At 53.2% G+C, this 13,200-nt stretch overlaps 3 protein-coding genes across 3 annotated transcripts; all 3 read left to right on the top strand.

Annotated features, from left to right (window-relative positions):
• Positions 1 to 874: 874 nt before the first annotated feature.
• On the top strand, positions 875 to 3,619 carry HD553DRAFT_144524 (uncharacterized protein). Its single transcript, XM_046176694.1, has 5 exons — positions 875 to 1,036; positions 1,101 to 2,290; positions 2,367 to 2,925; positions 2,999 to 3,271; positions 3,349 to 3,619. The coding sequence occupies exons 1-5, from the start codon at positions 941 to 943 to the stop codon at positions 3,505 to 3,507; spliced, it is 2,277 nt and encodes a 758-aa protein (XP_046033074.1). The 5' UTR covers positions 875 to 940; the 3' UTR covers positions 3,508 to 3,619.
• HD553DRAFT_144489 (uncharacterized protein) lies at positions 3,620 to 5,381 on the top strand. Its single transcript, XM_046176692.1, has 7 exons — positions 3,620 to 3,966; positions 4,018 to 4,115; positions 4,193 to 4,224; positions 4,291 to 4,510; positions 4,570 to 4,614; positions 4,683 to 4,787; positions 4,857 to 5,381. Exons 1-7 carry the CDS (start codon positions 3,732 to 3,734, stop codon positions 5,166 to 5,168), a joined length of 1,047 nt encoding a protein of 348 aa, XP_046033073.1. The 5' UTR covers positions 3,620 to 3,731; the 3' UTR covers positions 5,169 to 5,381.
• On the top strand, positions 5,380 to 7,056 carry HD553DRAFT_144516 (PUA-like domain-containing protein). The gene is made up of 2 exons (XM_046176693.1): positions 5,380 to 6,303; positions 6,407 to 7,056. Exons 1-2 carry the CDS (start codon positions 5,577 to 5,579, stop codon positions 6,835 to 6,837), a joined length of 1,158 nt encoding a protein of 385 aa, XP_046033072.1. The 5' UTR covers positions 5,380 to 5,576; the 3' UTR covers positions 6,838 to 7,056.
• Positions 7,057 to 13,200: the final 6,144 nt, after the last annotated feature.

Raw genomic sequence — 13,200 nt, 5'->3', positions numbered from 1 at the left:
CCTAACGAAGATGTAAGAATGGGCCAAGGGGGATTTAGATGACCTCTCGTCCTCGTCGGAGTTATAATGCGCCCTTGTCGAGATTCTCGCTGGAGTTCGCTAAATGATTGATTCGAGAATTGGAGGAGTTTCGACGCGCGCTGCAAGATGAAATATGGAAATGTACTGGCCGGTGGCCGGTGGCCTTTGGGTAGCCAACTTACCCTCGTAGTGGTATCTCAACGCCAAAAACGATTACCCTGCAATGTACGACCCGCGACCAGTATGATTTTTTCTTCCGCTACTTGCAATTGCAAAGGATCGGAGTTGATGTGGCATATCGTTGTGGGCACGATGGCCGAGATCATCATCATCTGGTCCGGTCCCCTGGATTACAGGTACTCCTGGACTGGTCGCTGTTACTCGACAACGTATGATCGTCTCAAGAATCGACCCATCGTTATGATAATGATGGTCGACCACATCAGGATCTCATTTCAAGATCAAATTCAGCCTACTCAGACAGAACTCAGACATGCCGTTTCATCTACCCCCAAGAAGACCCACAAGGACTCTAACACCATCCCCTCGTCCTCCGCTATTGATTTCTCCGCTCTCATCATCCACCTCCGTCCAACTGGCCTCTTGGCCCTGAACTACCCATTAGGTGGGATAGTAGAATCCGACAGTGATTCTTCCATCAGCTCTCACATCTCATGCCGTGATGGGGGAAACCTTGGAGAGGTTCTTCCACAGGATCAAAGACGGCGGTGACAATCACCGACCGCGCGGTGATGACGTGTCGACTAGCAAACTAGCAACTTCCAGACGACCTCGACGCTTGACGCTTGACATTTCCCTGTGCTTTTCCCAGATGGAGATCTATATCTAGTCATGCCGTCCAGCTGGGCCAGCTAGGATCAGTCCTCAGCATCATCTTTAAGAGCTAGAAAGATAGTAGATGGATGACGAGACTGACACTCCCGCCGTAGCTAGAGCTGGGAATTTGAGGTCGACGCGATCTAGGAAAGGGTGCTTGACTTGTCGGCTTCGGCATGTGAGTACAGTATGATCAATAATAATACTACTCGGCGGGCAGTAGGCCGACAAAGTTCATCCAGAAGATCCTTAAGAATGATATTATTTTACTTCGGAAAGTGGTGGACGCTGACTCGAGACGTCATCCTCTCCATGATACTCTCGTCCAGGTGAAATGCGATGAAAACAAGCTCACATGTCTCAATTGCAAGAAGCTCAAGCTGGATTGCCGGTGGAGTGCGATGAGCAGACGAGAGGCGGAGCAGGAGCTCGGAATCAGGCAGAGATGTTTGAAAGCGGATAAGGTGTCTTCGTCTCCTCCTGGATTTCAATCATCGCTAAGCCTCCAAAGATCGGCTGCTGCGAATCTGGCTATCAGGACGTCCCCTGCTCAAGCCGAAAACGAGATGCAGGAGGAAATCCGAGATCCAACTCAGGAAGAGGTTGGATACCACGCCAAGCTGTTCTTCGAATACGTCTATCCCGTACGGTGTAACGCTTTCGTCAACAAAGAAGAGTTTGGGAAAGCGTTGAGGGAAGGGAAAATTGGAAAGTCTTTGGGTTTGGTCGTCTGTGCGGTCTCGGCACGGTACGCCAGACATGACTCGACGCCAACGCCCGACTCTTCGGCCTCCCTGGGGTCAGACACGCCAGAAACGACCCGCTCGGATCCGGATGGAACACCTCAAGCAGCTCACTGGGCGTCGAAAGCGAAACAACTCGTTTTGGGCGATATCGATACGTACTCGACGTCGAAGCTCGTCTGTCTGCTCTTGCTCTATCAACACGAGATGAACTCTGGGAGGTGGGGGAGCGGATGGATGATCTTGGCTCTGGCTAGTCGGATGGCCTATGGGTTGGGGTTGGATCGGGATGATGACAATACGGTATCATCTGCGGCATCGCCATCGTTGGGGTCAACATCGAGGAGCTTGAACGGGGATTGGGTCAAGAAGGAAACCGAGAGACGATTAATGTGGGCTTGTTGGGCCGCGGATACTCTCGCTGCGGACGGCTCGGAAATCTATTCTACTGTCACAAGAGATAGTCTGGGGATACAGACGCCTTGTTCGGAAGAGAATTACGGTTCTGATGGAATGAGGGAGGTGGTAACGAGGAGGATCTACGAGGTGGAGGTGGGTCGGGATGCAGCACGTTCGAAGGCAGTCAGATATGGGTCGATCGAGACGAGCGCAACGGATGGAGGATATGATCAAGGAGGTGCGATGAACCACTTGGTCCGGATCTTGGCCGTACGCTCAGACGTCTTGAGGTGAGCAGACGCTGAATCGCAGCGTCATATCGTAGATTGATTAGCTGACATTTGGCTACCCTGTGTCTTGTCATAGATACAGCAAACGCGTTCACTCGCTCGACCGTACACCTTGGACCCCTGGATCCACTTTCCACCTTCTCGAATCCCGCATCAGAGCATGGGAGATGGAATTACCCGATCATCTGCGTTTTACAAGAGAGAACATCTTGAACTCGGACCGGCCTGCGGAGCTGGATCAACTCGTCACGCTCCACCTAACAGCAGATTCGTGCGCCTGCATGTTGACACGTTGGTTGATACCTGATTCTCCTTGGATGACAAAAGAACCGGGTCACTGGGAATCATCCGGAGACGCATTCGCGACTGTATGGACCGAGGATTCTTTGGAAAAGTGTCTCTTCCGTTCGACCAGGATGATCGAAAGGGTGGCGCTCGTAGCCAACCTTCGGCCTGATTCTATACTCTTGGACCACTGGACAATCGTCATGGTCACCGAAGCCGTGCGGGTCTGGCTGATCTTAACAAGAGGTAGTGAAGCGGGAACATGGCCCGAGGCTATGCGAGGAACGTTGCAAGTCGCTTTCGGATATCTTGCTAGGATGACGATGTATTATGCTGCAGCAAGGTCATCGGTGAGTTGACGAATGACTCAAGTCTGCGGGAGGACGACGCGTTTGGTATGCTGACGGTCTTCTGCATATGCAGCTGGAGATCCTCCGTGATCTATTGCACAAACATGGGATCGTCGTCCTAGCAGAAGCAATACATTCACGCAGATCGACTGATAATAACTCCGATGCAAACTCGGCGGCACAGACGAGCGTGGAACAGTCCTCGATTTCAGCTCGGGAACCCCTCGGGAGTTCGTCAAATTACGTATTGGATCGGGTCGCGAGGAAATTCGATGCCCTTGTATTAGGCGAGGATCAGGCGAGCCGAGGCAAACTAGGGGAGCCGAGCCGTCTCGAAATTTCGGAAGTAAGTGAGAAGAAATCATCGAGCAGCCATGTTGCATATGTCTGATGCGCGCCAAGTCTTTCGCCGGAACGAAACAGGATCCCGCCAAATGGACTGCGAGTAACTTAGAGCCGACTGGTCAGTCTCCTGTATTGAACCCAGACCTTTCGGAGATGAACATGGAGGCCTTTCTGGATGTGGATGACACGACGATCGAGACGTCGAGTGAACGCTCTGCCCGGACCGCACGCGCGTAGGATGTTGGCGATCGCCAAAAGGTGGCGACCGGCAGTTTGCGATTCGCGCGCCACGCTTGCCAGGTCCCCAAGTCCGGTCCGACCCTTTTGTAATCCGGTGTCAGCTCGATCAACGATATATAAGCCTTTCAACCCGTCCACAAGACCAGTAAACATGATTGAGATGTCGGAAGGGTCCGAACCGCAAGCATCGGCAATACCACCACGAACAGGCGCTATATAACATGGACCACCAACCACTCACCCCCGAACAGATCGAACACTTCGTTCAACATGGCTGGCTGAAGATTCCCAACGCGATCGACAAGAAGTACCTAGAGTTGTGGATGAGCAACCTGTGGACGAGGCTTGGATGGGACAAGGACGCCAAGTCGACTTGGACAGACGAGTATGTCAAGATGCCACGTCATCGCGAGGTCCCTGTCGAGGAACTCAGTCCGAAAGCGTGGCAGGCTGCATGTGAGCACATTTGTTTGGCTCTACCTCGACTCGTGCTGATTCGTCTTACAGGTGAATTAGTCGGAGGGGAGGACAAGATCGATCCTATCCGCGAGCGATACCACGGTGATCAGATGATCTGTAACTTCGGCACGGAGCATTGGACCAAGGTCAGTACACGATGTTCTCGGCGCGTTTGATATCGACATACTGATCTAGAATAACCTGGAACCAACTCTTGAAACAGAACGATTTCACCCCTCAACAAGCGACAGGCTGGTAAGCTTGCTTTTCATATAGCCCCGAAATGACAACGCTGACACCGTCTCGTTGCCCTTACTATAGGCATCACGACAATGATTGGTATCGACAATTCCTGGACTCGAGCGGTAACGCGATCACCGTCATTCATTGCTTCACGGACATCCCGCCTCGAGGAGGCGGGACTTATCTCTGTGAGGACGGTCTGGCGAACATCTGTCAGACTCTGCTCGATCATCCGGAAGGTTTTGAGCCGCCGTTGGATCTGTATTCTCATATCCCTAATTGCAAGAAGTTTGTCACCGTAAGTCTGTTCGACTACTGTAGTTCAAAGTAGCGGTCACTTATTCTTCGTTCATTTAGGTCGAAGCGAAGGCTGGGGATGTGTTTCTCCTTCACGGTCTACTTGTGAGTGTTTGCGTGCGAGACGAGATATGCGTCTCAGCTGGGCTCATTGACTATCGATCGCGCTGTAGCCTCACACCAACAGCAAGAACCACCTTCGATATGCTCGCGTCATCGCTAATCCGCACATCAACATGGTCGAGCCGTTCAACTTGAACCGGGTGGACGGCGCATACGTGAGTGATTGATTGACCACCTTGAATCCTGAACGCGAGCTGAGGCTATTGCCTCGTATCTGCCGCTAGACCCCTTGCGAAAAGGTCATCCTCAGGGCGCTCGGACGCGAGTCGATTCCTGAATACAGACCCATTCGGGAACGTCAAGCATACTTCCCACGGACCGCCACCTTCAAGCGAGCTAGGATCGACGCCGAGCTCGAGCGGATGATCGCTGCTGCCGCGGCTGAAGGACTCGGGAGGGATTCAGTGGATAGTATTTACCTCAAAGGTGAAGAAGCCATACGAGAACACGAACGACGAGCCGGGTATGATTTGGCTCATGGACCAGGAGGGATCGCTCATACCATTGACGATACCGAGAGGGTGACCGCCGAGTAGGAGGATCGAGGTATCGGACAGCGTATAGATTAATCGTCGTCGAGCGCGCCATCCTGCGCCTACCGCTTAATAGCGACCTTTCCGACGTGCACAGAGTGGATAGAGACATGTAATCGCTCCTAACGCAATGGAACATACGTTTCACTGATGCTTGTTGATAAAGAGTGATGATATTGGACTTGGTCTGAATGAGAAGCTTTGTCGTGGGAGACATCTCCTTGCGAATTCGGCCTCGCCCCTATTTTCGGATCCGAGCGCGACCCCGAAGGACCCCGGTCAACAAACAAACAAAGGACGAGCGACAACAAATTCGACTGCTCCACTGTTTCGTATACCGGACACTTAGACCGTCTCCCATTACCACTCTGCACAAAGTCTCTAGCTCCCTCTTGACTCTCACTCCTCATCATGTCTCACGAAGACGCCTACGAGCTGGAACGACAGCGAATCATCAAAGAGAACCTGGCGTTGCTCGAATCCCTCGGTCTAGGCGGTAACACCTTGAAACCTAAACACCCCTCCTCGTCCACCTCGAAACGACCCGCTTTAACGAAACGCACCTCTTCAAGGGCGGACTCGTCGCTTCGTCGGAGTGCTAGGAACGTCAATCGAGATCAAAAGACGCCTAGGACTCGTCCTGTCGTTCGCCATCAACGCCGGCTTAGCGACTTCATCGTCGACGACGACGATGACGACTCACACTTGAAGCAACGAACCGGAGAGGGACTGGGTAAAGGCGTAGCTCTGGCTCGTCTCCATAATCCTAAGCAGTTCGGCTCGATCCCTGATGTACCCGTTGGCAAGGCCTGGCCACTCCGAGCAGGAGCATCTATGGATTCGATCCACGCCCCCCTCGTAGCCTGCATCTCTGGGAACCCAACAGTCGGCGCCTGGTCGGTCTGTTTCTCTGGGGGTTACGAAGACAATATCGATCTGGGCGAATCGTTCGTCCTCACCGGAGCTGGGGGCAGGGACTTGAAGGGGAACGGCAAGAACTTGCGGACGGCGGAACAGAGCTTCGACCAGAGTTTCGAGCATGCTATGAATGGGGCGTTGAAGAGGAGTAGCGAGACGGGGAAGCCGGTCAGGGTCGTCAGGGGCTACAAGACGGACTGCGAGTGGGCGCCGTTGGAAGGTGAGTCGACTGGTCTTCCCGTTCTCTCATTCGTTTCTACTGCTATCAGAACCCCGCTTATACTCTCGCTCTTCTGTTCCCGACTCCTCGTGCTCATCATTAGGTTACCGCTACGACGGTCTCTACAAGGTCACCTCTGCCCGCCTCATCCCATCCTCCGTCACCGGCTATAAAGTCTGTACCTTCCAGTTCAAACGACTCCCTCGACAGCCTCCTATTCCTCGAAGGTCGGACGTGGTTGAGGAAGAGACGGGTGGAGATGTGAAGATGAAGTCGGGAGCGGCGGGGTCTCTACCTGGATCGAAGGCCGGATCAGGGTCGGGCTCGGAGGCAGCAGAGCTGGACGAGGTAGACGAGCTGGCTCTGGGACCCGTCGCCGAACTCGACCCTGCGCCTGCACCTGCGATTGCGCCCCCCTCGAGGAGGTACAGTACGAGGATTCAAGGGCCTGTACTACCCAACCCTCCGTCCGTCTTGGCGACCCCGCCTGTCACGAAAAGGTATAGCACGAGGAGCGCTCGTGCTCGACCTTGAGATCGAGTAGGACACGAGGGTCTCATACGTGAGTAGAAAGGAGCCTTTCCGGGAGCTGGATCATGCAGATAGCAGGTGGCGCTGATTCGATTTGCGCTTATTCGTCCCTATCCGGCTGCGCAACTCATGACTGAAGCGGCACGGCAAGCACATCTATTTCGGACTTGTACGTGAGTGAAGGGATCGTGTGAAATTGGCTCTCACTTATATGACGGTCCAAGCCGAGCTGAATCGATTCGACGCTGTTGCCACCATGATTTACAGCTCACGGTCTTCCCGGTCCTCCCCATCTGATTTTTCTTGAAGAGGTCGAGCCAAACACCTTCAGGTTATTTTCGCATGGACACTTTTCTCTTCCACCATACCCATGTATATATATACCTCTTTGACGATGAACGATAGGATGATTCACACCCCCGTCGTCAGGGCAGCTTCCAATGTATCGGATGCGACAGAACCGTGGCAACGTGTGCAATATCCCCTCGACCCTCTACAGTAGTAGTGTGGTACGGCACGCTAGAGGAGCGATTTCCGACCGCCGATATCGCTGCGCCCGCCATCTAGGCATCCGACGTTCACCGCTCAGCGACGATCTAGGCAGCGCTTCACCTCTTCGAGCGAGTTGCGCTGGCACGAAGCTGCAGTGAGCACTTGGCGTACAGGTCGCTCATCGTAATTGTGCGATTAAACCATGCCCATGTATCGCACGAGATGTCGATGTCATCACGACGTCCCAACATCCCAACCAGGCAGGGGCGCAGGGGAACCCTTGTAGAGCCATGGTCAAAGTCTTGGCTTCGCTAGTCGTACAGAGCGTATCGTATGCGATATCGATCGCTGCTGATCTGATAAAGTGCATTCATGCAATGAGATTCGAAACCTACTCGCTGCTCATATCAGCCGCACGGGCTTCTCGTAATTTCGGGCCGCAACAGGCTTCTCGCTGCTAGAAGCAGGCGAGAAAACATTCCTTCAGTCTCACTTCAAGGTGACGGGTCGTGTGGCTTTTTGGCTGCGATCCCGCCCTTCTTTACGCAGCCTGATCTCACGCGATAAACAGAGTTTCATCGATCCCTCGATCGATCCACTTTTGAAATCGCGTTTCATTGATTTCGCGATCACCGAACCCATCAACCGCCCTCTTCTTTGTTCGTCGCGGTCGTCAAATCGTCTTCAGCCCGCGAGCTGAAACATTCTTTACTCTTATTGTTCTAACGTTCTAGAACTAAATGGTGAATCTTCTTTTGTTCCGCGCACGCGATGATAGAGTTTCATCAATCCCTTGATCGCGTCGCGCGTTTCATCAATCCGAACAAAAGAAGACGACCTCCCGTCTCGTCGGGTGTCGGCCCGTTTTCACTTGAACGGCGTTCGAACAGCCAAGGGATCCACCGAGACAAGAGCAGTTTTAGGGGAATCGCCGTTGCACCCCGATTTGACCCGGCCGGCCGAATCGCATCGTCATCGTCATTCCCCCAAAACCGCTTATCGGAATCTCGGAGTGCCAGCGCATTGGTGCTCTCTCAGGAAGATATATATAGGCCATAGGCAAGCCCATCACCGGTCGCTCCTTCTGTACTCTGCGATTTGTGTACATCAACTAGACACCGAAATTCAGTGAGCGACGATGATCATACACAGCCCCACTCGCCACTCGAACCCGTTCTCTCTCCGACGTACACCAATCCCCTCTCGTTCATCGACATCTGCGGTTTTGAGGAACCTTCCTCGTGGTCCCGGTTGCAACCGTCGTAAGCTCAGACTGGTCGTCCGGCCGACTTCTCGAACACTCCGAGCGCATGTCGCTGATCCTGCTGGGTTTTACCAGCAACAAGAGCAGTTGACCTCGCACGGAATTTGCCCTGTCCGTCCCCCTCACTGACGCCGGGTGGGACCCGCACTGGGACGTGGAACCGGTTGAGCAAGAAAATGAGTTCGACCAGCCTACCCTTGTCTTTGGCAACGACCAAGCGGACAACAGAGCATTTCGGCAAACAGAGGAAACCATACCGTTCGACCTGCCTATCAACATCCTCACAGCGGCAGCTACGGCCTTTGGGGAAAAGTTTTCATACGTCATCACCCTTCGAGCGAGCCTATTGGCAAATCAACAACCGTCACCTTCTCGTCGGATTAGGAGATGAACACAAGGCGAACGGGCATTACGGTAGCCTTCCCACTCGCGATCGATATCGTTCTCTCTTCCACGACCCCCAAAACGACACACCAAACAAGCAGGTTCGAGTCTGCCGGGACCATGCTCGCTCGTAAAAAAGTTCCACACGAGGCTCGCCATTCCTAATTCCACACCTCGGACCGTTCGCCTGCTTTGCCCGACCAGTGTGATTCAAACACCGAACCCCCTACCCTCTCCGACGAACACCCCTCCACCTCTCTCGGCGGGATCGTTTGCATGCTCAAATGACTCTGATGGGGGAGATGGAATGGTGTACGTCGGAGAGGGTAGGGGGGATCGGTGAAAGACCCTTGTAATCATATAGCATCGTCGAGAATATTGATGCCTTTTCCCCTCCCCGACATCCGTCCTCTTGAACCGAGATGAAGCGCGACCTCGGCCTTGGTGGGGCGAATCGTCAAGATCGTCTTGCATCGTCGAATACGTATCGCCATGTGAAAAGTAGAGGTACCACACCGTACTCATACAATGATACTACAGTATAGTGTATCACGCAAAAGAGGTCAGACATAGCGATATCCTAGACCCTACATATCTGGCCATTCGCCGTAGTTGTTACTGGCACTGCGGGGGACGGGGAAATCTAGCACTGTTTAAATGGTTAAGAGATACACCGTTTCACACGAGTTTACCCCTAGTTTATGTCACGTGATCATAATCTGTTAGCAAATGCCGTATAGACGGTATATTTACACCAAGTTTACACGTCATTCATTTCGTGACGTCATAAATAGCGAGTAAACGGTTCATTATTACTTTGATAACACTGTTTACACCTCGTTTCGGATGAGTCTCAGCATGTCAAGTATATCGGTACCTCGGTATCGACTTGGTCGTTCTAAGCTGCACTGTACCCACTGTCACCACGTCGGCCACGTCACTGCATACCACAGCCATCACAACACCTTGACCTTGGAGATGTAGGGTAGATACCACGTACAACTCATACCTTAGCTCGACCTGTATCGCTCTCATATGCCCGTATGGATATCATGCACCTTGACCTCGACCTGAAGCTCAGCACCGGCAACATCGTGAAAGGATCTGGCCTGTAGCTCGTAGTCCCACCGCTCCCGTTCTCATAAGTGAGGTCAAAGGAATCCGCATCGTCCCACAACTTTTCATGAGCCGGAAGAACGGTGACCTCCTATACTCCCCGAGCGGTCGGCCAAGCAGCGATGCCACCTCGCTCACAGTATCTGGTATGTTTCATGCAAACGAGACGTGGTCCTGTGATACTCTCGTTCCTAGGACTGTGTTACGGCGGAAGTCGCTAATCGAGCTAGGTCCTAAGTCGTAAGGCGTAGGGTGCTTATAGGTGAATCGCAGGTAGTTGGGAGAATGTCGCAAGTCCGCTTAGATGAAGCGGGTTCGGGTGCGGGATACGAATCCAGAGATGTATGGATAAGGAAGGTGATCACTCGGTGTGAGGTACCGGATTCGGTCTAAGGTAAAACGATGAAGCGTAGATACTTAGCGACGTCCTTGAGTTGTAACCTCTCCGCAACACGTCTTGAAGATGTTGTAACAAGTCAGATAGGCGTGTATTGAATGTGATATCGGAACTTGACCTATTACTATTACAGAGCGTCCTCTATCGAATTCGGTCAAGTTCCTCTAGCTATTTATACGGAGACGAGTACGGAGGCGAGGCTGGCGAACACTGAAAAGACCCAAGAGAAAAGAATGGCGAGAGATGGCGAAACTGGAAGAACGAGATGGCGAACAGCCGAATCCTGTCGAGAGCAACCGGATTCGGTAGAGGAGGCGGGTTTGAGTTCTCATTTGTCCCTAGGTACGTCGAGTAAGGTTGTCGAGGTCCTGAGTAGAGTTGTCGTGTACCTCGAGGTCCTTGTACCTGTGTGTGATATGTACCGGAAACGTATTGTTGTTTCGGTGAATGGTAGGGGCGACCGAATCTGCTCCGAGGGAATCGGATTCGCCTCGTCGAGCCGGACTTAGGTGTATGCTGATGTCCGTAAATCGAGTCCATGTGTCGGTAGTCGGCTCACGTGATGATCCCGTAACAGACTGACCGAAAGTACGTGCTCTCACCTGAAGCGATCCTGCTTCTGTCCGGCCTGTAGCAAGTCCCCAAATGGATATCGCTCCTTACCGACGTCCACGTACTACCGTCACAACCCACGAGGTCAGGCTCATGCCCCACGCCTTGCCAGGCCGCCCAACGCTCCTCTCGCTCCTCTACGATCTGCGGATAGGAATCTGCAGGAATCTGTCGACATAACAGGAACTCTGGAGCCAGAGATCGGAAGCTCCGTATCACCTGATCAAGAGAGTCACACTTTGGAAGAGGAGGTGGTCGAAACATACCGTCCTGCGTCACCTGAACTCCCAGCGTCCGCGGAATACGACAACACCGGTTACCATGACTACGAAGCAGACAGTGACTCGGAGTATGGCGGAGATGGCTATGAGGATATGGATGACGATGCCGACATGAACCGAGACTTCGAGCCCGCCGACGTTGAGCGCCTATCACCCGAACCACCGGGTCTACAGGACATCTTGGAACGTCGGACCGATGCGTACAATTCCTGGCTCGATGCAAACGATCCCCAGGACGGCTTCGCGGGTCTAGCCTTGCAAGTCGACCGGATCGAGCCATCAGACCGAGTCAAGCCGACTGTAGTCCTGAGGAACGTACTCCAGCATCACGACCTGGATCCCGCCATTCGTCACCTGTACACTACCATCGCGTTCGGCAAGGCTGTAGGATTAAGCAACATCGCAGCTGCGACTATACTAGAACAAACTACAGCCGCGCTGAATATCGCAGTAGGGAACAGCGAAGAACCTCTGACCAGTCCCACACAAGTCATCACAGCTATGTCACGACTAGGAGTGAATCCGGACGACTTCATGGAGCGACGAATCGTTTGCCCGAACTTAGCATGTTGGCATCTCGTCCCCTACCAAGAGCTATACCGCCTCGAATCTCCAGCATGCGGATCGCCGCTGCCTCATACAGATGGCGTGTGCACCGCAGCGCTATATTCGGTCAACGGTCGTACCCGCACCCCGTACAAGGTCATGCCCTTTACCCCCCTTTCCACGTGGCTGGCTCTTTTCATGCAGGACGACGCATTCGTACAACATCTAAACGACTGGCGGGGCAGCCAAGACGAATGCCCCGACAACTGGAAACAAGCCATGCCGACCGACAGAAGTGTCCCTTATTTCGATCGAAACGTCCCGTTAGACGGGCTTTCAGAGGGCTCTGCTTGGCGTTCAGGCTTCGCCCATACGCAACGGTCGGTTTTCGAGGACAACAGCTTCAGCGACGACCCCCGTGCACGGCCTGATTTCGATCCGAGCGCTGGACTCATGCGGCATTGTGACCTGCCATTTGGGCTCAAGATCATTATCAATATCGACTGGTGAGTGTCCGGAAGCGTGCAACCGTTCAGTCGTTCTACCTCTAATACCAGAATAGAGTTCGCTGATGAATGCTTGGTGAAATTAATCCGAATAGGTTCGCCGTGAAGGGTGTCGTCGGCTCTTCCATCGGTGGAATATATGCGTGTGTGGCGAATTTGCCGAGGGACAAATGTTTTCTAAGGAAATACACTGGGTTACTAGGAGTTATCCCCGGACCAAAAGAACCATCGCGAAGCTGTCTCAATCGGATATTGGAGCTGCTCGTCGAGGATTTCCTCTTTTGCGAGCGGGGATTCGAGACCTTCTGTCCGACCTACGGGCAGTCGGTAGAGATTCAAACCCGACTGCTTTTCAACGCCTCCGACCTACCGGCGACTCGAAAACTGGTCGGCTCAGTCGGCCTTTCCAACAAGAACCACCCATGCCACCACTGCGCTATCGTCAAGTCCGACATCAACGATCCGAAGGGCTACGATTGGCACAATCTCCCTGCGCATACACCCGAAGACATGTTGAAAGCCGCTTTCGAGTACGAAGTGGCATCTCCCGAGCGACAAGCCCAGCTGGAAAACGATTATGGGGTACGATTCTCGCCGATGGCAAGGCTGGCTCAATTCGAACATGCCTCCAGCTCCCCTGTGGACCCTTTACACAACTCCTTCCTCGGCCTGGTGAAGTCATTCGTGAATCAGCTTTTCGTCTTCGAACTCTTCGAAGACCCCGACTTTCATCCCGACTGGGCGGGAATGAATCAGGATGAGTCGTCT

Source organism: Filobasidium floriforme (genome assembly GCF_021052385.1).
Source record: "Filobasidium floriforme strain CBS 6241 chromosome Unknown HD553scaffold_27, whole genome shotgun sequence".
In the NCBI taxonomy this organism is placed as follows: Eukaryota; Fungi; Basidiomycota; class Tremellomycetes; order Filobasidiales; family Filobasidiaceae; genus Filobasidium; species Filobasidium floriforme.
The sequence above is the reverse complement of the archived record's forward strand: the minus strand, read 5'-3'. Positions and strand labels throughout refer to the sequence as shown.